The following is a 26834-nucleotide window of genomic DNA, read 5'->3' as shown; positions in this document are numbered from 1 at the left end:
TGTTGTTTAGTTGTTTTTCAGTAGTATCTGACTCTTTATGACCCAATTTGGGCTTTTCTTGGCAGAGATCCTGGAGTGGTTTGCCATTTCCTTCTCCAGCTCATTTTACAGATAAGGAAACTGAGGCAAGCAGGGTTAAGTAACTTACCCATGGTCACACAGTTGATGTCTGAGGCCAGACTTGAACTCAAGAAGATGAATCTTCCTCACTCCAGGTCCAGCACTCTATCCACCTTGACACCTTTTGGCTGCATTGGTTTTCTTTGTGTGAAAACATTTTAATTTCATTTAATCAAAATTATCCACTTAAATTCCTGTGATCTTATTTATCTCTTGTTTGGTCATAAACTCTTCCCTTATCCATAGATCTGACAAGTAGTTTTTTCCATGTTTCCCTAATTTACTTATGATATCACCCTTTCTGTCAAAACCATTGTCGCTACTTGTCTGCTCACGGTTCTTTACAATGGTAAGTGCACTGGATGTGGCTCTCCAAAGGTCACACCCAGCCCACATTTTTCATTTCCACTCAAAGAATGGATAGAAGGGAAGATACAAAAGTACCAAGTCCTTTCCTCTATCCCTGTTCCTTCTTCCCACATTTGTCCCCCAGCTTCTTCCTATGTCAGTTCATATGAAAAGTGGAACCCAATGTGCCCATCTGCTTTTTAGCACCTCCTGTATCATCCTAACTATTGACAGTTGTTCTATGCATCCTAGCAATTAGCACAGCACCTGGTACATAGTTAGCACTTTATAAGTGCTTGTTGATTGACTTTACAAAGCCTTATGTCCATGACCAACCCATGGCATAGGACTAATGGCTCTTTCCCTCCTCTGAGCCTACAAAGCAGAGTTAGAAGGAAGGCTACACTCAAGCACTGATCAGGTCATCTGTTTTCTCTTTGGGAAATTCATTGATGGCCCCCTCTTTGCCTACCAAATGAAATTCATTCTGTTGTGCTGGCATTCAAGGCTTTCCATAGTCTGATGCCACCCTGTTCCCCAGCTTTCCCCATATGAATATCCTCCACAAATTCTCCCAACCTAAGTGGATTAGTTCCATCATCTCCTATATACAATAGAATATTTAATAATGGCTAGCATTAATATAGCACTTTAGAGTTTGCCACATGCTTAACAAGTATTAATTGATTTTATCCTCACAACAACCTTGGGATGAAAGTATTATTATGATCATCCTTTTACAGATGAGGAAACTGAAGTAGACAGAGGTTAAGTGTCTTTGCCAGGGTCACACAACTAGGAAGTGTCAAGTGTCTGAGGCTGGATTTGAGCTCAGATCCTCTTGAATCCAGGGCCAGTGCTCTATCCACTGTGCCACCTAGCTGTCCCCTCTAACAGGATTTTAATTCAGTGCTTCCTAACTGCAGGCCTAGCACTTTATCCACTGCATAACCTATCTATCTATCTATCTATCTATCTATCTATCTATCTATCTATCTATCTATCTATCTATCTATTATTATTATTTTTTTTTTTGGTGGGGCAATGAGGGTTATGTGACTTACCCAGGGTCACATGGCTAGTAAGGGTAAAGTGTCTGAGGCCGGTTTTGAACTCAGGTCCTTCTGAATCCATGGGTGGTGCTTTATCCACTGTGCCACCAGCTGCCCCCACTATCTCTAATTATTACTTTGTGTTTTTGTTCAAATGATTACCTATACCTAGAATGACTTATGAAAGTGATTGGTAAGGTTTAGGGTTCAGTTTGCAAAAATCAAAGATTCCAGCGAAACAAAAGAATGACTATTAACTTCTGTGGCATCTATAATCTAGTGGAGAATACCTATCCATCCTTTTAACTGAAGTCTTTCTTAATTTCCCTAGTTAGAGATGACCATTCTTTCTCTGACCTCTGACACTTCTAGGACTTCCTTGATGCACTTAACCACTCTATTGGTTATTTGCTTACACGTCATACATCCCTAACAGTCTGTAAGCTCCATAAGGGAAGGGACAATGTCTCAGCTAAGTTTTGTATGTGATCCAGGATTTGCTACAACTTTACGTGCAATAGATACTCAAGAATTTTTTTAAATTAAAATGTATTGAAACAACTTTAAGATCTTAAATAAAAACACCCAACAGCAATATCGTACGAAGGTCATCATTAGTTTGAACTATACCACCATTTTGAAACTCAGGACCAGGCTTTGCATTTTTTTCAAAACATCAATAAATCCTTGTTGATTGACTTGACTTGACTGGACAAAGTTTTATGGAAAGGGTCAACTCAAGCCTTGAATTTAGGCTTTGTAAAGGTCCCTCCTATCATACTCATTCTACAAACTGTTGAAGACATAGAGATGATATGTTCTATTTCCCCAATTAAATATAATAGAGAAGATATAGAAAAATATAAGAAGCAATATTGTCTCCCTGATTCAATTAAACAAACATTTATTGACATTATAGCGGACTCTTGGATCAAACAAAGACGGATAAGACATAACCCCTACCCTCAGCAGTTTACACTGTAGCAGAGGACATAAGATAAACACACAAATATTCTCTAGACCTGAACTCTCTCTCTCTCTCGTGTTCCAGTCTCACATCTCCAAATAAGGTTACCTGCAGCATGATATGGCTGCCCCTTTGGTAGGTCAAATTTAACATAGCCCAACTCAAACTTAGTATCTAATAAAATACAGAATGAGAAAAGGTGACTTCTTTTTTTTTTTTAAGTTTGAGAATTGCTGCTGTACATTATTTATTTATTTATTTGCTTGTTTGTTTATTTTTGCAGGACAATGAGGGTTAAGTGACTTGCCCAGGGCCACACAGCTAGTGAGTGTCAAGGGTCTGAGGCCAAATTTGAACTCAGGTTCTCCTGAATCCAAAGCCGGTGCTTTATCCATTGCGCCACCTAGCTGCCCCAAAAGGTGACTTCTAAGCAAACAGAATAAAGGAAGAAAACTAGTTTTAGTTGGGGGGTTTCGCAGTGGGACCAGAAAGGCCTCATAGAAGAAGAGCAAGCTGGGTCTTGAAGGACAGATAAGATTTCCATTGTCAGAGATGGGAAGAAGGGGTTGTAAGCAAAAGGAGTGGCATTAGCGTGGCTGAGATGCCTAAAGCCACACTATCATGATTGATGAAAGTAGTTCTCCGTTATTTGCCAGCTACAATCACATTTACACCAGCCTACCTTATCATAGAGTGAAAATCAGCTTTCTCTTCCAATATGCCTTGCTTAAACATTAGCTCACCTGGTCTTGTGTCCTACAGGTAAGCTGATGCAGGTTTATTGATGGTGACGATTTCCAAGGTTGCAGTTGATAGCACTGTGGATAGAACACTGGGTCTAGAGTCACAAGACCTGAGTTCAAATCCAGCCTCAGACACTTCCTTGACATGTGATCTTGAGCAAGTTACTTAGTCTCTTTATCTCAGTTTCTTCAACTGCAAAATGGGGATGAAAACAACACCAACCACACATCACAGGGTTGTTGTGAGAATGAAGTCAGATGATATTGGTAAAAGCACTTAGCACAATACCTGGCACTTAGGAGGTACTATATAAATGATTCTTTCCTTCCCAGATGGCATTCTGGAGGATAGCCTCATCTGTCCCCTTTGTTTTAGGTGTTCTGAAGACAACAATACCTCTGTTAACTTACCGAGGTGGGGAAGCAGGATCGGCTCTCATGTTCTTGTGTAAGGATGGAGACCCCAAGTCACCGAGGTATGTCTTATCCTACAGTAGTATATTGAAAATGTCAGAGTTCTGTGACTATTCCCACAAGGTGAAGTAGCATGCTGTTTGCACATTCATTCATTCATCACATATTTGTTAAAAATCTATTATGTTGGGGCAGCTAGGCGGCACAGGGGATAAAGCACCGGCCCTGAATTCAGGAGGACCTGAGTTCAAATCCATCCTCAGACACTTGACACTTACTAGCTGTGTGACCCTGGGGCAAATCACCCCCCCCCCAAATCTATTACATTCTAATGCTAGGTGTCAGAAGATAAAAAGATAATTGCAATATGTCTCCATCCATCGAAGAGCTTACAACTTACTAATAGTTAAGGAATAATCAAGTATATATGATACAATATAGCATGTGACAGGGGCAAAGAAGTATCCAAGCAAAATATTAAAAAACCAAGAAGGATGAAGTTTTCTTTCAGTTGGGAAGACAAAGGAAGGCTTCATGGAGGAGGTATCTGAACTAACCTTAAAGGAAGAAAAGAATTCTAATCAGTATAAATGTGAAAGATGTTCATTCTAGCCATGGAGATTGGCCTGTCCTTTGAATAGAGGCAAGTGCACGTGGGAGGAGATTAGGGAACATTTGGAAATCTAGTTTGTCTGCACAAAGGGAAGGAGAGTGAAGTAAATCTGGAAGAATTCATTGGACCCAGATAGCAGAACATCTTAAGTGTCAGGCTAAGGAATCTACATTCTTTCCTGGAGGCAATGGGGAGCTACTGGAGGTTTTTGAGCAGAGGAGTGACATAGTCAGCCTTGTGCATTAGGATAATTTTTTTGGTAGCTGAGTGAAAGATGCATTAGTGAGGAGAGAGGCAGGATGCAGAGAGATTACTTCAGAGTAGTTAAAATAGTCCAGGAAAGAGGATATGAGGACCTAAAGTAGGGTGGTGGCAATGTAATTGGAGAAGAAAGTATAGATAAGAGATATTATGGAGGTAAAATTGACAAGAGGGCAGCTAGGTGGCACAGGGCTTGGAATCAGGAAGACTCATCTTCATTAGTTCAAATCTGACCCCAGACACTAGCTGTGTAATCCTGGGCAAGTCATTTAACCCTGTTTGCCTCAGTTTCCTTATCTGTAAAATGAGCTGGAGAAGGAAATGGCAAAACACTCCAGTATCTTTGCCAAAAAAAAAAAAAACAACCAAATGGGGTCACAAAGAGTTGAACATGACTGAAACAACTCAACGACAGCAGCAAAATTGGCAGGACCAATCAATTGATTGAATAAAATTTTTTCTGTAAGATTAAACTTAGGTACCACTTTCTCCATGAATTCTTTCCTGACATCTCCAGTTTTTAGTGTTCTCTTTCATCTCAAAATTTCCTAGATCATTTGTCTAATCTCTCCTTTGCCTTTCTTTCTTTCCTTCCTGTGTAATATTTATCTATGTTCATGTTTAAGAAATGTGTTTAGGGGAAAAGGAGGTAAGTTCAGTTTTGGATAAATTGAATGTGAATTGCCTGATGGAACGTCTAGGGAAGAATGTACAACAGATAGTTGGAAATGTGGGGCTGGAACTCAGGGGAGAGATTAGGACTGCATATAAACATCTGGGAATCTTCTAATAAAAGTGATAACCCAAACCTATTCAAACTGATGGAGTCACTAAAGGAGAGAGTGTAGGGAGAAAAGAGAAGACAGCACCTTGGTGAACACCTACATTTAAGGGGCAGGGGAAAGAATATGACCTGTGAAGAAGTAGGAAGAGAAACTCTGGAGGCCAGAGTATCAAGAAAGGAGAAAGGAATAGAGGGAGGTATTTAACAGTGAGGAGGAAGATCCAGAAAAGGAGACAGAGAAGACGAGTCAGACAGAATGGTAGAGAAACAGAAAATATTATTGTAAGGAAACCCAGAAAGGCGAAAGTGTCCAGAAAAAAGAAATTGGTTAACAGTGTCAAGGTCTGCAAAGAAGTCAAGAAAGATGAAGACCAAGCAAAGGCCATTGAGTTGAACCATTGATAAACTTGGGGAAAGCACTTTCAAATGGATGGTTGCCAGATTGCTAGGGTTTAAGAAAATGAGTAAAACTTGAGAAATTGGTGGCAATTGAAAGGAACTAAGGACTTAGGCTATGACAGGGAGGAGAGCTATAATAGAACAATAGCTTGAGAAGATGACAGGATTAAGTAAAGGTTGGGGTGTGGAGACCTGAATATATTTATGACCATTAGAGAAGGATGAAAAAGAGATGATTAGATGCATGTCCTCTGGCTTTGCCTCAGAGTCTATTTCTTTCCTCAAGATGCAGCTCAAGGCCTATCTTCAGTATGAGGTCTTTCCTGATCTCTCCAAATACTAGTGTCTCCCTTCCCAAACTGTCTTGTATTTATCTTTATTTGTACTTAGACTATTTATATTTATTCTGCATATACTTCTCCATTTGAATGGGAGTTCCTTTTGAGTAGAGAGTGTTTTATTCTTTATATTTCCAGTGCCTACCACATGGTATGTGATTTATAAGTAAATGTTTCTTGATTGATTGAATAGGCAAGATGTGTGAAAACATGGTGAGGTTTTGAGTTGTGGAGGAGGGAAGATTAAGAGGCTCGTGACAGATGGCTTCAATTTTAACACTAAAGAAGAAAACTGGGTCTTCTATTTTTTTGATCTGGCAGACTACTAGCAACCTCATTCTTTCAGAATGTAGACCACAGAGAAGGGGAAATAGCAACATAAACTGGACCTATGAATTTATTAGTATAGAGAACTCCCAGATGAGGAAAAATTCTCTACCAGTGCAAACCAGCACCTAAGTAAGAGAACTTATTTTTGTTTAGAGTGTAAACAGAATCTAATCTACATGAATTCTTGCCCCAAAGCATCAAGTCTAGGCCCTTGCACCACTCCATTTTGGAGCCTAGGATTACCCACCTCATGAAGGAGAAAACCAACCAGAGTGGTCTGGGTGGAGATGGATTCTTTTGTCCACATTAGGAGAAGCAGCTGAGTCTCATGATCAAACCACGTTCTCAGGAGGAGGAGCTGAAGACTTTTAGCCCACTTACTCATGAATATGCCCACATCCTCATTAATTGTTCACCAATCAGGATTGATTTTCACTTGTCAGCACAGAGAGACTGTGACTCTCCCAGGATCATACTACCAGTATGTGTCACAGAGAGAGAACTTCTCTGGTCTTCCATGTTTCAAGGCCAGCTCTCTCTTCATTGTGTCAAGCTGCTTTACAAAAACAAACAGAAAACCCCATTTGCTTTATTCTATAGGAGGGAACCCAGCTCCTCATTTTATATGTGTTTATATGTATATACGTGTGTGTATACACACACATATATACATATAGAGAAAGATCCTGAGATGACTACATATATATATATATGCACATACACACACATATTATATATATCTATATATATAGTCCTAATATAATTGATTGTCTGGTTCCTCGGTCCCATGTGAGATTGGTACATTCTTGGTGGGGGTGGAAGACAGGATACAACTATAGGCAAGAATGGGGACAGTAGACATATGACAGCCGATAATCTCATAGGAAGGAAGGAAACAGCAGAAAACCACAACGGTTGGGGGCCTTTCAGTGTGAGGCCAACAGCCCTATAGGCTTCATTACCCTAAAGAGCATCACGGTATCACTGAAGGGTCCCATTATATGTGTTTCTAACAAATAGCCTGGAGTAATTAGAAGAAGATTGGCTACATTATGATCTGTATCTTCTGTTTAATATGACAGATAAGCATGTAGTAAATCTTAGAAAAAAATTTTCAACCAGATGGTTAAATTTTTGCACAGAAGTTTAGCAACAGTTATTGGAAAATTCCTTATTCCCCAACAAAGCCAGAGAAAAAGGCATTCCTGTATTTGGTAAGGAAAGAGTAGTGGGCTACATTCTGTAATGGCAAAATAGGGAATTACTTTCTTTGGGGAAAATGCATTAATTCTTCCAGGCCAGAAGGTACCAATTAGTTAATTGCCTCTTTCCATAGCTAAGTGGCCCCTTCTGGCCTGAAAAATCAATACACCTCTGCACAGGGTGTAATTTAATTCTCCTTCTATGGGAAGGTTCAGACACAAGGAGCAGTGCTGTGTATTCCTTCAGGAAGAGAAGGACTTATTGATCTGAATGGGGATTCTTATTTTAAATTCATTCCTCATTTAAACTGCAGTAAGACCGAGGGGGAACAGAAAGCCAGGTAAAAGCCAGCTACCAGTCACTTCTCACTTGGTTTAACAACACACAAATGGAGGTACTTGTTACGTTTACCTCTGTAGGACATAAAGTTGCCTAAGCCCCTCCCTACTCATTTCAAGCAATATTTGGCACAATAAAATCCCAGCTCAGCAAAGAACATAGGCCTTCCCCTTGATACTTATTGCAACAGGATTGGACAGGTGGGATGTCTTAAAGATGCTATACTTTATTTGATGAAGTAAAATTTAAGTTTCACAGGAAATATCAAATAAACTCTTTTTTTTTAATTAAAAAAAAAAAGGTTTTGGCTTGGCCTTTTTCCTCTGGGACCATCCCATCTTCTACTTCAGAGCTTCCCAAGCTTTCTTCATCTTGCTTCTTATTGGCACATGCCATAGGAATTTTAGGATCATTGGATTATGATTTGGAGCAGGAAGGGACCTTCCAGGCAATCTTATCCACCTGTGATTTTGCAGATATGATCACTGAGGCTGACAGGTTAGGAGATTTGGCCAATGTCATACAGATAGTTAAGTGACAGAGGTGAGAATGTAACTCAAGATGGGACTGTGGGATCATGAATCTAGGGATGGGGGGAGGGGTGCATCTTAGAGATTGCCTAGACCAACCCTTTCATTTTACAGTTGAGAAACCTGAAACCCAAAGAAATTAAAGTGATTTGCCAAAGTCACACATTTGAAGAGCCATGATTTGAACTCAGGTGCTCTGAATCCAAATCCAACATTCTTACTACCATACCATTCATTGTCTGTCCCTTCTGCCTTATAGCTATCTATTTCATCTACCCCTTTACTCTGCAGCCACATGTTATCTGTATAAATAAATGGATTACACACCTCCCCCCAACACATCTTCCTTTTTCTCTCTACCATGGCCATCATCCCTTCAGAATTGGGAAAGGAAGTGAGGTGATGCAGTATTTTGCAAAAAAGTCATAAGCATCTTTATTACTTAACAGATAAGACTCATTGTCTTGTTCCGGGAACAGTGTTTATCTTGAACCTATAAAAGTAAAAGGGGGAGGGGACAGCTAGGTGGCACAGTAGATAGAGCACTGGCCTTGGAGTCAGGAGGACCTGAACTCAAATCCGGCCTCAGACACTTAACACTTACTAGCTGTGTGACCCTGGGCAAATCACTTAACCCCAATTGCCTTACCAAAAAAAGTAAAAGGGGACAGCTAGGGAGTGCAGTGGTTAGAGTGCTAGGTCTTGAGTCAGGAAGACTTATTTTCATGAGTTCAAATCTAGCCTCAGGCATTTACTAACTTGTATGACCCTGGGAAGGTCACTTAACCCTGTTTGCCTTAGTTTTTTCATCTGTAAAATGAGCTGGGGAAGGAAATGGCAAAGCACTCCAGTTATCTCCTGCCAAGAAAACCTCAAATGAGGTCCTAAGGAGTTGGACCTTACTGAAAAATAGCAAAAGTGAAAATCACCTTAGGTTTTGTTTGCTTGTGTCCCATAAACGGGGATTATCAATGAATAAAAGTGCCCTTCAGTGGAGGACTGAATGGAGTGGGAAGAGGGAAAAGGTGGAGATGACATTAGGATGGAAAGCACCACTGAGACTTGTAACATCCCAGAGAGTGTCAGCGTCCCAGCTAGGCCAGAGCACAAATGGTTGATATTGCTGAAAACTGGAAGAGGGCAAAACCAGATGGGGTTTGGTTTCACCATCATATATCATTAATGTCATCGTTGTTGTTGTTGTTAAGGTATGTCCAACTCTTCATGATCTTATTTGGGGTTTTCTTGGTTTGCCATTTCCTTCTCCAGGTAATTTTACAGATGAGGAAACTGAGGCAAACAGGGTTAAGTGACTTGCCCACAGTCACATAGCTAGTAAGAGTCTGAGGCCAGATTGAACTCAGGTCTTCCTGACTCCAGGCCCAGCACTCTCCACTGAGCCATCTAGCTGCCTCTGTATCATTAATAGTGAGGGGGAAATGTCTGGCAAAACTCTAGAGGCAGGGAGAATGAGGTACCAGATCTGAGGGACTAGGCAAGAACATAGCAACCAGACTACCAGTGGATGAAACAAGGAGTATGAGGACAAGCCTGGAGGAAGGACCTCAACAGAGAATCTCAGATGTAAATCCAGGAAGCAGGGATAATCTAAATCCTGTGAGGTGAAGACACAATGAATGAAAAAGTACTGTCAAAGTCAGGATCAAATCAGAATTTCTGTGGCCTGATGATTTGGGGTTCTTCTGATTAGATAGGATCACCCTCCTACTCACTGTGTGACCTCAGACAAATAATTGCCCATCTATGAGCTTTAATTTCCTCATCTGTAAAATGGAAATAATAATGTCACCTACCTCCCCTCCCCCCCCCCAATTGTCAGTGAGGAGCAAATGAGATAATAACATAAAGTGCTTAGCACAGTGCCCGGAACATACATTAGCTGTTATTGTTGCTGCTGCTGCTATTATTATTTTTAACATATCACGATTCTCAAATGGGAGCATCTAAAGATTTCTATTTTTTAAAAACAGCTTCTATTTGGACACGTATGCATACACACAGATGTATGCCTATTGACATGTATAAACATGTGTATATGTGCACATATATGTGTATATGCCAGTATGATATAGTAGATAGCACATTTAGTGGATTGGTGTCTGGAAGACCTGGGTTCATGTCCACTCTTTGACATACACTGGTCGTATGACCTTAGACAAGTCACTTAACTTCTCAATATGCTCCATAACTCTCTAAGGTTATAAGTTACACAGAAGGTACTGACCTGCACTGGTAGAAAGAGTTTTCTTATTTAGTAGTTCCCTATACTAATGAAATCATAGAACCAATCTCTATTCCTACATAACTATACCCTTGTTCCCTGAGGGATGTCACCCATAACCTGCTTCTTTTCTTTCCTTTCTGTAGATTTGATCACTTGGTGGCTATAGAGCGCTCAGGAAGGGCAGCTGATGGCAATTACTACAATGCTCGCAAAGTTAATATTAAGCATCTAGTTGACCCCATTGATGATCTCTTCCTTGCTGCACATAAGATCCATGGAATCTCATCAACTGGTAAGAGAGCATGGAAAACTTGGGTCAAGAGGACAGCGTCTCAACATGGAACACATCCTCTTGACTGCTGAACCAAAATTTGTTGTTGGTCAGTCATGTCTGACTCTTCATGACCCCCTGGGCTTTGTCTGTGAGATTTTCTTCACAAAGATAATGGAGTAGTTTGCCATTTCCACCTCTAGTGTGTCCCCATTTTATGGATGAAAAACTGAGGAAAAGAGGGATTAAATGACTTGCCCAGGATCACACAGCTAGTAAGGATCTAAGGCATATTTGGATTCAGATCTTCCTGTCTCTAGGCCTGGTGCTTTATCCATTATACCACATAGCTGCTCTGAACCAAAATTAGGACTACTACGAATATTTTACTTTTTTTATAGATTTATTGTTTACAAAAGGCCAGCCTACATATCAGAGGTTCTTGATCTTTTTTTTTTTTTTTTTGGTGCCATGGACCCCTTCTCAGAACAAAGTTTTTTAAATGCATGAAACAAAATACAGAGGATTACAAAGGAAATCTACTATATTTAAATAGTTAGCAAAAGAAAATTTTAAACCAAGTTCATAGACCCCAGGTTAAGAATCCCTGATATGTATTATCTCATTTTGTCCCTATATAACCATGTCATGTAGGTACAGGTGTAATTCCCATTGTGCACATAAGGAAATAGACCCTGAGATGAGGCGTGATTTCCTGAGATTACACAGCTATTTAGTGTCTGAGTTCCGATTAGAACTGATGTCAGGGATCAAATAACTTATCAGAGGCTATCTCAGAGGGGGGAAGAATCAACAAAAATGATGAATTCGTCAAAAAGTCTGGAAATATGTGCAATGTACTACCCCCATGGACCTCTCATCTCTTCAGAGAGGTGAGTGAGGGTGTCTTCTCCTACCTCTTCTTTCAAGCCATACTTGTTCTTTGTAATTTTGTCCTATTCACTTATGATTTTCTTGGTGGCTGTTCTTTCCATTTACATCACGGCAGTCATTGTGTATATTGTTTTCTTGGCTCTGCTTACTTCACTCTGCATCAGTTTATGTAAATCCTTCCATGCTTCTCTATATTCATCATATTTGTCAGCACAATAATACTATTGCATTTATGTACCACAGTTTGTTTAAAAAATAAGGAACACCTGATCAATGTGTGTGTATTATTCTTGCATGGAGCCATGCTAATCTTCTCCATATGTTCTAATGTTAGTATGAGTGCTGCCAAAGTGAGTACAGAACCATCCTTCTAAATGATAGCCACGAGCACCCAAAAGAATTTACTCCACCCATCCACAAAGAAAAACCAAGTAAATGAAGAATGCCTTTTGCTGGGGCTATGATATGGGATTGGACTGACACCTAATCCTACTGCTCCATCAGTACTCTGGACAGATCCTGCAGGTGGACAATGAGTGGAATTAAATAGGAGAAAGAGAAGGAGACTGGATTGTGTTTGGAAAATTATATGATGCTTTGAATGGCTACAAACCTCTCTCCTCACCTCAATTCAACAAACAAAGTAGGTCAATAAATGTTTGTTGAATTGAGGTGAGGAGAGAAGTTGAGCTACTTTGTTCAAAGGGATATCAACAAACAAACAAAAAAATAAATAGTCCCTGAGTGCAAGATCCTATGGGGAGGACAGGACATGTAGATCGATAAGCAAGTAAAAAGTGTATACAAAATCATGCAATAACACTCCATCTTTCAAATATCAGTATTCTTCTAATGATATCATATGATTATGAAACACGAAATACTGGTCTCCAAAGAATCAAAATTGCTGGTCACCCTAAAGGCAAGATAGGGATAAATAGGCTAGGACACATTTTTTAAAATTTAAAATTTTTACTGATGCCTTTTGGTTTTTATGCCATTGTCATCCTATGGGAAACAAGATAAAAGCGTTTCCATCTGCTTGCTCAATCTTGAACATGTTAATAACTTGGTGTTGGTAATTATAGTATGACTATATTATTAGTAAAAGGGGGCAGTGAGGTGGCACAGTGGATAAAGCACTGGTCCTGGATTCAGGAGGACCTGAGTTCAAATCCGGCCTCAGACACTTGACTAGCTGTGTGACCCTGGGCAAGTCACTTAACCCTCATTGCCCTGGAAAAAAAAATCATATATTATTAGTAAAAGATTAACAGCTTTCATGGCTAACTATCTAGTTCTCCCTAATAGTAACGTAGGAGGCAGCAAAGTGGCTCAGTGGATAGAGCACTGGCCTTGGAGTTAGGAAGATCTGACCTCAAATCTGGCCTCAGACACTTAGTAACCCTGGGCAAGTCACTTTACCTTTGTTTCCCTTAATGCACTGGAGAAAGAAGTGGCAAACTGCTACAGTATCTTTGCCAAGAATACCCCATGGACAATATGGTCCACAGGGCCATGAAAATGGACACAACTGAATAATAACAATAGTAACTTAGGTGCTCTGGAAGACATGCTACTTTTGAAAGGGTTAATACAGCTCCCAAAGAGATGCAGTCTCTTAGGGCAGTGGGAAAGTTAGGCTCATCTTCTTATATTCATTTACAACTCCATCCCAAGGCTCCAAAGTATTTCCCAGACTCATTAGTCCTCTCAGCTGCCTCTGAGGTTTCAATGAGACAATTAGGGGCCTCTAAGATGATCAGACAATGACTGCAAATTGCTTTTGAAGTTCCCAGAAAGGCTGCTTCAGAAATAGAGGGCAGAATTCTCTTCTCGTTACTGCCTCTTCCTCTCCAGCACCTGGCCTCTGGAGCTGGAGGACATTTGTGTCTCCAGGGAGGGGAGGCTTGGATAAAGCAGATTGGCACCTAGCAGCCTGGTTAGGTAATCAAATGTGTCATACATAGTAGAGGGGAGCTAGGCAGTATAGCTGACAAAGGGCCAGGTCTGGAGTCCTGAAGACTCATCTTTCTGAGTCTGTGTGACCCTGGGCAAATCACTTCACTCTGTTTGCCTCAGTTTCCTCATCTGTAAAATGAGTTGGAGAAGGAAATGACAAACCACTCCAGTATCTCTGCCAAGAAAACCCCAAATGGGGTCCTGAAGCATTAGATACGACTAAAATGACTGAACTACCACAGCAAGAAGTGGCATAGTAGAGAGCCCCAAAATTAGATTCAGGAGACTTGGGTCTGAATCCTTTGGTTATTAACCATGTGACCTTGGACAAGTCATATTAACATCTCTGAGGCCGAGTTTCCTCATCTCTAAGAAGAAAGGGGCAGGAGCGGTTCGCTACCCCCTTGTGGGGGGTGCACAACAGTGATCCTAGGGTTTCATGCTAAAAATTGTTTAGTTGTATCATAGGCAGTAAATGAATACAGAAATTATAAGTAGCTATTAAATTATCATAGCCCATTTTGTTGTTGTCATTAAAAGGGTTCACAGAATAAAAAGCATCAAGGGTAGCAAAAAGAACTCTGGATTTGAAGTCTGGAGAGACATGGGTTCAAGTCCTTCCTCTGACGTTATTTATAAGACCCTAGGCAAATCACTTAACCTTTTGTGTCTCAGTTTCCTCATGTGTAAAATGGAGAAAATAATAGTGTTTATCAGATGAGATAATGTGTGAGAAGCACTTTATGAACCTTAAAGTGCTACAGAAGTATCAGCTTTTATTAAAATGGAGATAATACCAGGGTTATTGTGAGCAAAGTACTTTGTAAAGTGTGAAAATGTAGTTATCATTATTATTTCTATGGTCCCCAATATGTTACTCAGGGGTTCTTAACTTGGGGTCTACAGACTCCCAAAGGGGCTTTAAAGGGTCTCTGAATTTGGATGGGAAAAATAATCTTTATTTCAACTAAGCTTTAACTGAAATTTAACATTTTCTTAAATTATTAAGACATTATTCTGAGAAGGATCATCAGGTTTTAGTAGACTTCCAAAGGAGTCCATGACCAAGAAAATGTTAATAACCTCTGCAATGTGGGTAGATGCTGTGGCATAGTTCTCAGCACCTCCTCTTGAGGAGTTTAGCTGTCTGAGGTTGCTGGTGATGTGGACAAAAACTTATCTATTAAAGTTTAGCATTAAGAGCACTAGACTGGACGACGGAAAGCTGGACTTGAGTGCTGGCTCTATTAACAAATTGCTGTGCGACGTGTGACTGAGTAACCCATTCTTCCCTGTTTGAACCTCATTTCCTTATCTGTAAAAATGAGGAGGGTGGGGTTAGATAATTAGAACAATATCTCCAGTATTTCCTTCCTAATCAAGGACTCCCTTCCACATGTCTTTCCCCACTTGGAGTTCCCTTTGCCTCAGGTTCCCAGTCCCTAAATAGAACTATATAATGTGCAGTGAAGCTGTAACCCATGGCTCCATGCCTCAAACTCTGGGGCTATTCATGGTGACCAAACCCCCCAAATATCATTATTTCCCAATCACGAGTCTGTTCTGGGAAGTCTCTAAATATAATTCCCATCTGGTCTCCATAGATTCGAGTAACAGAGTCCTGAAATCTCTGTACAAGCACTCAGAGTAATAAAGTAAATGTTAGGTAAGTACAGGACAGACTTAATACCAATTTACCCATAATATAGCCAATACAAAGGACTCATCAAGAGCCTATAAGCAATGCAAACACTTAGAGTACTCAAATTCCCATAAATGCATCAGTATAATTCTCTTCCCTCTCTGGTGGTGAGTCTTCCTTTTCCCTGGGGTCCTGAAGTCTAATGCTGCCCTTTTGTTTGGTCTCCCCTTTATAGAGGAACTAGACTTGGGGCTGCCAGTTGGGTAATCCCTAATACTTCAATTAGTCCTACTTTCCACAATGATGATCCAGGTCTCTTCCCTCACCAATTCCTAATACGTCACTTTAACTTGGACATCCTCTCTGACACTCCAGAAGGAAAAATAATTTGGGGTTACTAGACAGGTAACTTTTATATTCTAGTAAATTTCACTTTTGTGCCACAGAAACCCATAAAAACAGTACTACTCTGGAGGACTAGCGCTTCTGGTGTGAGGGCTTGCTGAGCCCTTTTCAGGGCTGTTCATCCACCTTTAGTGTCCACCTTCACGCAATTCTCACCTGTGGCTCCGAGAAACTGTAGCATGCACAGCAGCCACAACTCAGTACAACCTTCTTGCAAATGGGCTAAAGCAGGTTGAGGGTAACCAAAGGGCCTCAAACCCATGAGTTAGGGAGCTGTCTACCCCAAGCACATGAAGACTTTCCATGGTGGAATGGATGGAAGAGAACAATTTGTTCCATAAAGGCAGCTGAAGCAGCCACTGTGGAGCTCTTAGAGCTTGGTCGGACACTAAAGATGCCAAGATCATCCACTGCATTCTGGGCCACTGCCAGTTGTCTTGACTTTTGTCTCACCACTGGACTTCAGTGACTCTGGAAAAGAGAGTGAGGCTGATGACTCTGGGCAACTTTGCCTCACTCAGATTTAATCCACGAGCAAGTCAAAATATCACCCTGTGCTGTCATTGGTACTCTTAGAAAATGAAGGATGAACAACAACTTAACAAATATAATTCATTATTATTACTATTATTATAGCATCCCACTTAGGCCTTCCCTCTGTTCTACAAAATGATTCTTTCTCCCTTCTCCCCCATCAGAATCCCCATCTTCTCAGGGTCCTCTCAATTAGGTTTCAGAGAAAAGATGAACTGATTAAAATCATTCACAACAAGGTATGATGAATTAATACCAATATCCCTCCATTTTTCTACTCCCAGAAGAATTGGAGTGATGATCCTCCCCATTTACTATTTATTTTAAACATTCTATTCTGTTTAAATTGAGTTCCAAATTCTCTCCCTTCCTCCTACTCACTTGCCTCTACACACTGAGAAGGTAAACAATATAATATCAATTATACATGTGAAATCATGCAAAATATATTTCCATATTAGCCAACTTTTTAAGGAGTCAGAAAAATAAAGTTAGAAAATTATACTTCAATTTGTACTCAGAGTTCATCAGTTCTCTTTCTGGAAGTGGTAGCATTTTTCATCATGAATCCTTGGGAATTGTCTTGGATTATTGTATTGATCAGAATAGTCAAGTCTTTCAACAGTTGATCATCATTACAACATTGCTGTTACTGTGCACAATGATCTTCTGGTTCTTCTCACTTCACTTTATGTTGGTTCATATAGGTCTTGCCATGTTTTTCTGAAACCACCCTCCTTGTCATTTCTCATAACACAATAGTACTCCATCATATTCATATTCCACAACTTGTTCAGCCATTCTTCAAATGATGAACATCTCCTCAATTTCCAATTTTTTGCTGCCACAAAAAGAGCTGCTATAACTATTTTTGTACATATCGGGCCTTTTCCTTTTTCTTTGAAGTCTTTGGCATACACATCTAGGGGTGGTATTGCTGGGTCAAAGGGTATGCACAGTTATACAACCCTTTGGGCCTAATTCCATATTGTTCTCTAAAATGGTTGGACCAGTTCACTATTCCATCAATGATCTATTACTATACCTCATTTTCCCTCAGCCCCTCTAGCATCTGTCATTTCTGATAGGTGTGAGGTGGTACCTCAGAGTTGTTTCAATTTGCATTTCCCTAATCAATAGTGATTTAAAACATTTTTTCATGTGACTATAGATAGCATTGATCTCTTCTGAAAACTGCCTGTTTGTATCCTTTGATCATTTGTCAACTGGGGAGTGACTCTCATTTTTATAAATTTGACTCAGTTCTATACTCAGTATATATTTGAGGAATAAGCCCTTCATCAGAGAAACTTGCTCTACAATTTTTTATATTACTTCAATGTTTATGGTACCTGTTAGAAAAATGTAGTTTCCCTGATTATGTTTTTTAATTAGGTCTATTTTTGCTTTTGCTTTGTTTGAGATCATGATTTTTACACCTGCCATTTTAATTTCAGCTGAAGCATATTAAATTCTATTCCAACCTTTTATTTTAACTCTGTACATATGTGTTTCTGGTTCAAGTGTATTTCTTGTAAACAATATATTTGATTCTGGTTTCTAATTCATTCTGTTATCTACTTCTGTTTTATGAATGAGTTCAACCCATTTGCCCTTGCACTTACAATTACTAACAGTGTATTTCCCTCTATCCCATTTTCTTCTGTTTCTTCTTCTCTTTCTCTTTTTTATCCTATTCCTCTTCAAAAGTCTATTTTGCTTCTAACCTCCTAAATCTGTCTTCCATTTTATCATCCACCCCATGTCACTCACATACACACACACACACACACACACACACACACACACACACACTTTTTTCCTTTCCCTTATTTCTCTATTGGATAAGTGACATTTCTTTTTTCTTTCTTTCTTTCTTTCTTTCTTTTTTTTTTGTGGAGCAATGGGGGTTAAGTGACTTGCCCAGGGTCACACAGCTAGTAAGTCTCGAGTGTCTGAGGATGGATTTGAACTCAGGTCCTCCTGAATTCAGGGCCAGTGCTTTATCCACTGTGCCACCTAGCTTCCCTGGGTAAGTTACATTTCTATAAATGACGTTGTGTGCATATATATTTTTCCCTCTTTGAACCAATTCTGATGAAAGGTTCAAGCATTGTCCACCACCACCCCCATTTTCCCCTCCACTATAAAAGTTCTTTCTTGTTTACCTCCTTTATGTGAGAAAAATTTCCCCATTCTTCTGCTCCCTTCCCCCTTTTTCCAGTGCATCCTTTTTCTCACACCTACATTCTTTTTTTGAAGATCATCCCAACACGAGCAACTCACAATATGCCCTGTCTATGCAGATTTCTTCTAACTGCCCTAATACTGATCTTTCCATATAGGAATATAAACAGTTTAATTTTATTGAGTCCCTTATTATTATTCTTTCATGTTCAACTTTTTATACTTCTCTCGAGTCTTGTGTTTGAATGTCAGATTTTCTATTCAGGACTGGCCTTTTCTTCAGGAATTCTTGAAAGTCCTTTATTTTATTAAATGCCCATTTTTTTCTCCCTAGAATATACTGTTTTTTTCAGTAGGTTATTTTTTGTCATAATGCTAGCTTTTTGCTATTCCTTTGGAATATCATAGTCTACGCCCATTGTTCCTTTAACATGGAAACTGCTAAATCTTGTGTGGTCCTGATTGTAGCTCCACAAAATCTGAATTGTTTCTGACTGTTTAAAATATTTCTCTTTGACTTGGGAGGTCCAGAATTTGTTTACAATATTCCTGGGAGTTTTCATTTTGCAATTTCTTTCAGAAAGTGATTGGTAGAGTCTTTCAATTTCTATTTTACCCTCTGGATCTAAGGTATTAGGGCAGTTTTCTTTGATAATTTCTTGAAATATGCTGTTTAGGCTCTTTTTAAAATTATGGCTTTCTGGTAGTCCAATAATTTTTAAATTCTCTCTCCTCAATCTTTTTTTTCCAGATGAGTTGTTTTTCTAATGAGATAGTTCACTTTTCTTCTATTTTTCATTCTTTTGATTTCTATTTTATTGTTTCTTAAGATCTCATGTAGTTAGCTTCCAGTTGCCCAGTTCTAATTTTTTTTAATAAATAAAAATGTTTATTACATTAAAAAAAGAAAGAAAATAGCAAGTCACATAATTGTACTTCTCTTCAATTCTCTCATTTGGGCCAGTAGGGGAAAACTCAGTGGGAATTAACTTGACACCCACTTCAAGTAACCTGGAAAACACTGGGAATTATAGACGTAAGAGATTTTAATGGACTATAACTAAAACAAGAGATAAAGCCATAGCTTTTATAATTTCTAACATATTTTTTGCTTTAACCTTATAAATTTAGGGTATTTTCAAAGTCTAGTAGTAATTTGAGAGTTAGCTGTGATAACAAGACTTTATCTCCTATCTCAGGATATGAATAACATGTCTCTGACAACATGACTATTACTAGACACTGGAAAACGATCATAAAAATATTTTCCAGACTGTATTACAATATTTCTCTACTTATAAAGGAATATAAATACTAATGATAAACACACACACTCTACCAGACCATGAACAAAAAAGTAAGAAATTTTATTAGTACTTCTCTAAGATTAGTTTAGAATCATCTTTTCTCTTGCCTGATCAGTAATGATTTTAGAAGCTAAATTAGAATCTTTTTGTCATCCACTTTGAAAAATGCACTGCATTCTTCTTACAAACTGCATTCTCTGATTTTTTTATCCTCCTGCTTCAAGGAAACCCACGTGTTTACCATGCTTCCTTGTAGTTTAGCCCATACCAAATGGTTATTTAATCTAAATATCTGGGCTGCAAATTGAGCTGCTCCCTCAGGTGAAAGTATAGTTGAACAGTCAAGACCACCAGGCATTCAAAGTGAGGACCATACATTCTAAGCTCTCCAGTCAGGTGTAAGGGGAGGACAGTTGACTACTGGATATGCAGTGTTACCAGACATTACTGGTCCCAAACCATTGCTTCTGCCTGCTACTGCCACAAATATAGTAGGAACACTATCTCCTTCATATTCTGCTTTAATCTTTAGAGTTTCATCTGGTCCTTTATGGGCAGAGGTCACTCGAAGCTCACAGGGAATTCCATAATTTCCACAAGGTTTCTTAATTTTTTCACAACGATCAAGGTCAGAAGTTGAACCCATCAATACCACAACTCTGCATGGACTTTCCACTTTATGAAGCAACTCCACTCTTTCTGCAACCCATTCAAAGTTTTTCTTCACCATCTGGAGGCCTTCAGGCATCACTTCCTTAAGGTCTCGGTATGACTGTTTGTCATTCTGTTGAGTTCTATCACCAGATGGCCAGAGCCTCCAGGAATCATTATCAATAACACCAGCAAGAACAATTTCTTTTGTAGTCACATCGACACCAAATTCAGTCTTCATGTCAACCAGTGTACAGTTCTAAGGTAACTAGGATTTTTCCAGTATTTCAAAAATAGCCTGTGTGGAATGACTCATGATATCTACTTCAGTCTGACCTATGTTAAGTCCAGCAAAACACCATTTTGCAGCAATAAGCTGTTCTTCAGACCACTGTAGATCATTGTTGGCATCATGCTTAAAAAACAATTCTACTTTAGGTGGGTTGAACCTGAATCCTTCTTTGACACCAGGATTTCTTTTGAGAAAAGAACCAGTTGCAATTCTTCTACAAACCCATTCAAATGGAATCATTTCACACCGAGGTGCAATGAAAGCTGTCTCACCACATTTTTTGGTGAAAGCAGTTTTGATACCTGCTTCCTGTAACAACTCAAAAATACAGCTGGTAATTTTGTTTGAGATTGAAGCTTTTCCTTCCAAGTGGTTTTTTTCTAGCTGCATTGCCTGCTGCAATCTGGTCTTTAGACTGCAAGAGAACTTTTCCAGGACTATCCAACAATTCATAGACTTCTTTTGTTTTACCCTCATAGAACTTCTTACCAAGTACTCCTGTGGCCGCCATTTCTCCAGCTGCTGCGGTGGTTCCCCAGTTCTAATTGGGGGGGGGCAGGGCAATGTGGTTAAGTGACTTGCCCAGGGTCACACAGCTAGTGTCAAGTGTCTGAGGCCAGATTTGAACTCAGGTCCTCCTGAATCCAGGGCCAGTGCTTTATCCACTGTGCCACCTAGCTGCCCCCTCCCAGTTCTAATTTTTAAGGAATTGTTTTCTTCAGTGAGCTTTTGCACCTCTTTTCCCATTTGGTCAATTCTGTTCTTTAAGAAGTTCTTTTCTTCAGTGAATTTTTGTGCCTCTTTTACTATTAGGGCAATTCTATTTTTTAAGGTGTTATTTTTTGGGGGATTTTTGTGCCTCTTTTACCAAGCTATTAATTCTCTTTTCATTATTTTCCTGCATCACTCTCATTTCTCTTTCCAAAATTTCCTCTGCCACTCATCTCTTTCTTTAACTCTTCTAGGAATTCATGTTGGGTTTGAACTGATTATCATTTTTCTTTGAGTATTTTTGTAGCTTTTTTTTTACATTGTTGTCTTCCTCTGAATTTATATCTTGGTATTTCCTGACAGTGTAGTAGCTTTTTTTTTTTTTTAAGTAAGGCAATTGGGGTTAAGTGACTTGCCCAGGGTCACACAGCTAGTAAGTGTTAAGTGTCTGAGGCCGGATTTGAACTCAGGTACTCCTGACTCCAGGACCGGTGCTCTATCCACTGCGCCATCTAGCTGCCCCTAAGTGTAGTAGCTTTTTATGGTCAAATTCCTTTTTTGTTGTTTGCTCATTTTCTCAGTCCCTTTCTTGACTGAATTTATATTAAGGTTGGGCTCTGCTCACCTAGGAGTGGGTAAGCACCGTCCCAAGTTTCAGGCTTTTTGGTGTGACTGTTTTCAGAGCTACTTCTGGAGGTTTGCAAGTTTTTTGGTGCTTCCAAAGTGGTGTAATCCTGGGAGAAGTATGGTCATTGTTCTCTTTGTCTGTACTCTGGACTTTACCCAAGAAAGGTCCCTTGTCCCCTGTAGCCACAAGCACAAGTGCTCTTCTTTGCTTGGAACTGTGACCAGAATCCCTGCTCCCTTGCGACAGACCCCCAGAACTCCTCTCTTCCCTAGAACTGCAACCCAGTATATGTGGACAATACATTTGTCAATCAGTGCCAGCTGTACCCAATGCCAGCAAGGGTCCCTGTAATCTCTTTCTTACCAATCATCTGGCCCCCTTACCATCTTTGGACTGAAAACTTCTGAAGCTGTTGCTACTACTGCAGCTCTTACTGGTATTGGCTCTGGACAAGTCTCTACCCCAGTGCCCCAGACCCTCTCTTGCCTACCTCAAGTATTTTTGGCTGGAAAAATGTCCCACCCTGACCTTTTGTTGGCTCTGTCACTGTAAAATTTAACATGTGGTGTTATTTTAAGGTTGTTTGGAAGGAAATATTGAAATAATTCAGCTGAGTTGCTGCCTCTAATTTGCCATCTTTGCTCTACCCCTGAAGTGGCAGTTTTAATAAAATTAAACTCAAATGGTATGATTTCAGGTAGTTTGCCTGGCAGGTAAGATAAATACTTTGGAGGCAGGGGAACTTTCCTGGTGAGCCTCATGTTTTGCCAAGAGACTACAAACTCTCACTATGTATAAGGACAGCATCACCTCAAAATCCTATAATGACCATTGAAGAATATATATAAATACACAGATAGATATGACAATGCCCTATCCAGTGGTCATAGGAACAGAAGAACATAGCACATTAGAGCTAGGAGGTACCTTAGAGACAATTTAGTCTAACTCTCTTATTTTACAGAAGAGGAAACTGAGACCTAGATAGGTAATTTACTCAGAAAGTAATCTATTCAACATTGAACAAGTTAGTGATCAAGCCAGAATCATACAGCTAATTAGTCTCTGACCCAAGATTTGAACTCAGATCTTCCTGACTCCAAGTCTAGTGTTCAATTTATTATGCCACCTAGCTGAAAAGACTTGGCTCTGGGATTTAAAGGGATCATTCAATCAGCAAGCATTTTCTGTATCATTCCAATTTTAGTATATGTGCTGCCGAAGCGAGCACAATCAGGAAGCATTTTCAAGAATCTACTACATCAGTGAAGGAAACCACATGAGTAGGGATGGAACCTGCACCTGTGATGTTATTGACATTAGAAATTCCCTAGGGCAGCTAGGTGGCACAGTGGATAGAGCACCAGCCCTGAATTTAGAAGGACCTGAGTTCAAATCCGACCTCAGACCCTTGACACTAGCTGTGTGACCCTGGGCAAGTCACTTAACCCCAATTGCCTCACCAAAAAAAAAAAGAAAGAAAAATAAATTCCCCCAAAAGGAAACTCTCTCTACAAATGCAGAGCAGTACCTCCTCCATCCTCAGTTCACTTAAACTGCCTCCAAATACCTCATTTACCTCAACCAACAGGCATGGTGTTGTTGTTGTTGTTATGTATAAGAAATGCCCTTCCTTCTTTCTCTAGCTCACTAAATGGATCTGTTTATGCTTTTCCCCTTCTAACCTAGGCATTGGTGATGGAGGGAATGAACTTGGAATGGGAAAAGTCAAAGCAGCTGTGAAGAAGCACATCAAGAACGGGGATGTCATAGCTTGTGATGTGGAAGCTGATTTTGCTGTCGTAGCTGGTAAGATGCCCACAGAGTTGGTCAATGATAAAGCACCTTCTATATATACCAGGCACTGTGTTAAATGCTAGAGACACAAAGAAACGCCATCCCTGCCCTCAAGGAGTTTACAATCTAATAAGGGAGACAAAATGCAAAAAAAATTGTACAGACAAATTATATAATCAATCAGTACCTACTATGGATCAGGTATTATGCCTAAATGTTAGAGATGCAAAGAAAAGCAAAAGACAATCCCTGCCCATGAGGAACTTACAATCTAATGAGCAAAATGCAAAAAAATGTACAAACATTATATAATCAATCAGTAAACATTTAATAAGCACCTACTATTGCACCACGCACTGTTCTAAACACCAGAGTTACAAAAAGAAGCAGAAGACAGGATATACAGGAAAAATAAGAAATGATTAACAAAGGGAAGGCAATAGAATCAAGAGGAGTTGGGGAAAGCTTCCTGTAAAAGGTGGGATTTTAGCTGAGACTTAAAGGAAGCTAGAGAGGTCAGTAGTCCAAGCAGAAGAAGAAGGAGACAGCCAGAGAAAATGCCCAGAGCTGAGGGATGGTGTATCTTGTTCACAGAACAGCCAGAAGGCCAGTGTCACTGGATCAAAAGACTGGGATACAATGTTCTGTCATGATGATGATATCATATCATATAATAATTATTACTTCATAGAATCGAGTAATAATGAATATATTTAATAAATAGAAATGATCTATTCAAATAAGTTAAATATATAATTATTTTACTTTAATGTGATTATGTATAATATTATATGGCATGCTATATATAATGATATCATGATTATATGTAGAATGATGTTATATATAATTATATAATAATTCACATTTACATAGAGTATCATAATTTAAAAGCACTTTCCCCCTAACACTTCTGTGAGGCACGTAATATAGGTATTATTATCCCATTTTACCAAAGAAGAGATGGAGGATCAGAAAGGTGAAATGAGTTGTCCAAGGCAACACAACTAATAAGTGTCTGAATTAGAACATAAAATCTTCTGTCACCAAATCTAGCAGCCCTTCCGCTCTAAGGTTAGTCAAAATGACTAATTTCTTAATTTTGAAGGTTATTAAATACATAGGGATGTTGTGAAAACCCTTCTTCTGGAGCTCAGTAATATGACTGAACTTCTGCCCAGATGGTTTAGGAGTAATTCTGCCTAAAGACAAGGAAACGAACCAAGTTGTCTCTCTAGTCTTTCGGTCCTTTAATTTAGCTTCTGTTTTCTGCATCAGGTGTTTCCAACTGGGGAGGCTATGCTCTGGCCTGCGCACTGTATTTACTGAACATGAGCAACATACATGGGCGCTACCTACAGAAAGCTGTTGGATTACCCACCATCTCATCAAGAGCACCAGCGTGGGCTCAGGCTCTCCCATCTGTCATAAAGGTAATGAACTACCTAATGCTCAAATGGAGGGTGGGGAGGGGGAAGTTCTTTTTCATTTGGTTGATCCCTCCAGCAATTGAGATTACAACCCTGCTATGCTGATTCATCCCATGAGACTTTTCTACATGGTCTCTCATAAATTTACCACATGGAGGGGCAGCTAGGTGGCACAGTAGAAAAAGCACCGGCCCTGGATTCAGGAAGACCTGAGTTCAAATCTGGCCTCAGACACTTGACACTAGCTGTGTGACTGTGGGCAAGTCACTTAACCCCAATTGCCTCACCAAAAAAAAATTACCACATGGGACACATTCAACTTGCTGGAAGCCTTCATCTGTTTTTCTTGACATCGCAAGGTTACCAGTGGTACACTCTGGCAATTCATTTGTCATCTCTTCCTCTTGCCACTTAACCAGCCTATCTTCTCTTCCTATCATATATTTCCTAAATTTCCATTCATTGTATTTTACTCCTATTCTTCTTTGTTCACACCCACCATATGCCCCCCTCCATTGTCCTCTGGATGATAGTTCTTTTCAGTTCTCTGAAGAGACATCAGTAGAATATTGACATTGAAAAGATGAACCTTTGTTTCCAAAAGAAGCTTGGGGTCATTAAAGGTAATTGGCAATGTCTCCTGAAGACAATTTGTTCTATTCTTTACCTCCTTGTTCAACTCTGGGTCCAGCACACTCTTCATATTCACTGTCTGCTCCACATTCCAAATACTCATAATATCCAAGCTATATGTAATGAAAAACTTAATGAATAAAACCATAGGGGAACAGGATGAAGCATGTATCATCCCCATCATCCTATCTGCTACTGGAATTGTCCCAAAGAACCTTTCAGTGAGCTTGCAGAAGATGAGTTTGCATCATAATACTTTTATTAAATTACAAAAAGCAATTATTTTACCCACCTGTGCAATACAGCTTCCAGAACACGAAATGTAAAAGAATAATAAAGCCGAATATCAGTTTGCCACAGAATTGCTCCTGTCTGAACACCATTGAAAAGATGAGAACAAGATTATTAATAATAACAATTCATTGATCCATGATTTCACTGTTGAGAGTATCCCCTCTATTGACAAATGCCAGTCTATCCACATCTTTTCATCCCGTGCGATTTTTGTCCCTGTCCTTTGATAAATCATCTATGTATTAAAACTGTGGAATGAAAACTAACACAAAATAATGAGAGATGAATACAAGACAAGTGTTAATGTGTGTGGGGGCGGGGAGGAGGAGGTGACAGAAAGTGCGTGCTTTGGCAGAGCAGATAAAGGATAGAGCAGTACGGGCTCAGTCATAAAAGAAGGCTTTATGAAGACGAGCTGAGCCTTGAAAGATGAGCAGGAGAGAAGGGGGAAGAGCACTTCCACCAAGTCCAAATTCCAGCCCGAGGTTGTAAAGAGTATAGGGGCAGGGAGAG

At 39.6% G+C, this 26834-nt stretch overlaps 1 protein-coding gene and 1 pseudogene across 2 annotated transcripts in view; one reads left to right on the top strand and one right to left on the bottom strand.

The window, feature by feature from the left end:
• DGLUCY (D-glutamate cyclase) overlaps positions 1-26834 on the top strand; it is a 132296-nt gene that overhangs the window by 91010 nt on the left and 14452 nt on the right. For both annotated transcript variants that reach the window (XM_043988705.1, XM_043988706.1), the window contains exons 9-12: positions 3607-3706; positions 10830-10978; positions 23860-23979; positions 25243-25397. In XM_043988705.1, coding sequence (XP_043844640.1) covers positions 3607-3706; positions 10830-10978; positions 23860-23979; positions 25243-25397 — 524 coding nt within the window. The remainder of the gene's footprint in view (positions 1-3606; positions 3707-10829; positions 10979-23859; positions 23980-25242; positions 25398-26834) is intronic.
• LOC122743627 lies at positions 20050-21342 on the bottom strand (annotated as a pseudogene).

Source organism: Dromiciops gliroides, chromosome 2, assembly GCF_019393635.1.
Source record: "Dromiciops gliroides isolate mDroGli1 chromosome 2, mDroGli1.pri, whole genome shotgun sequence".
NCBI lineage: Eukaryota > Metazoa > Chordata > Mammalia > Microbiotheria > Microbiotheriidae > Dromiciops > Dromiciops gliroides.
This window is presented reverse-complemented; position numbering and strand designations above follow the sequence as displayed.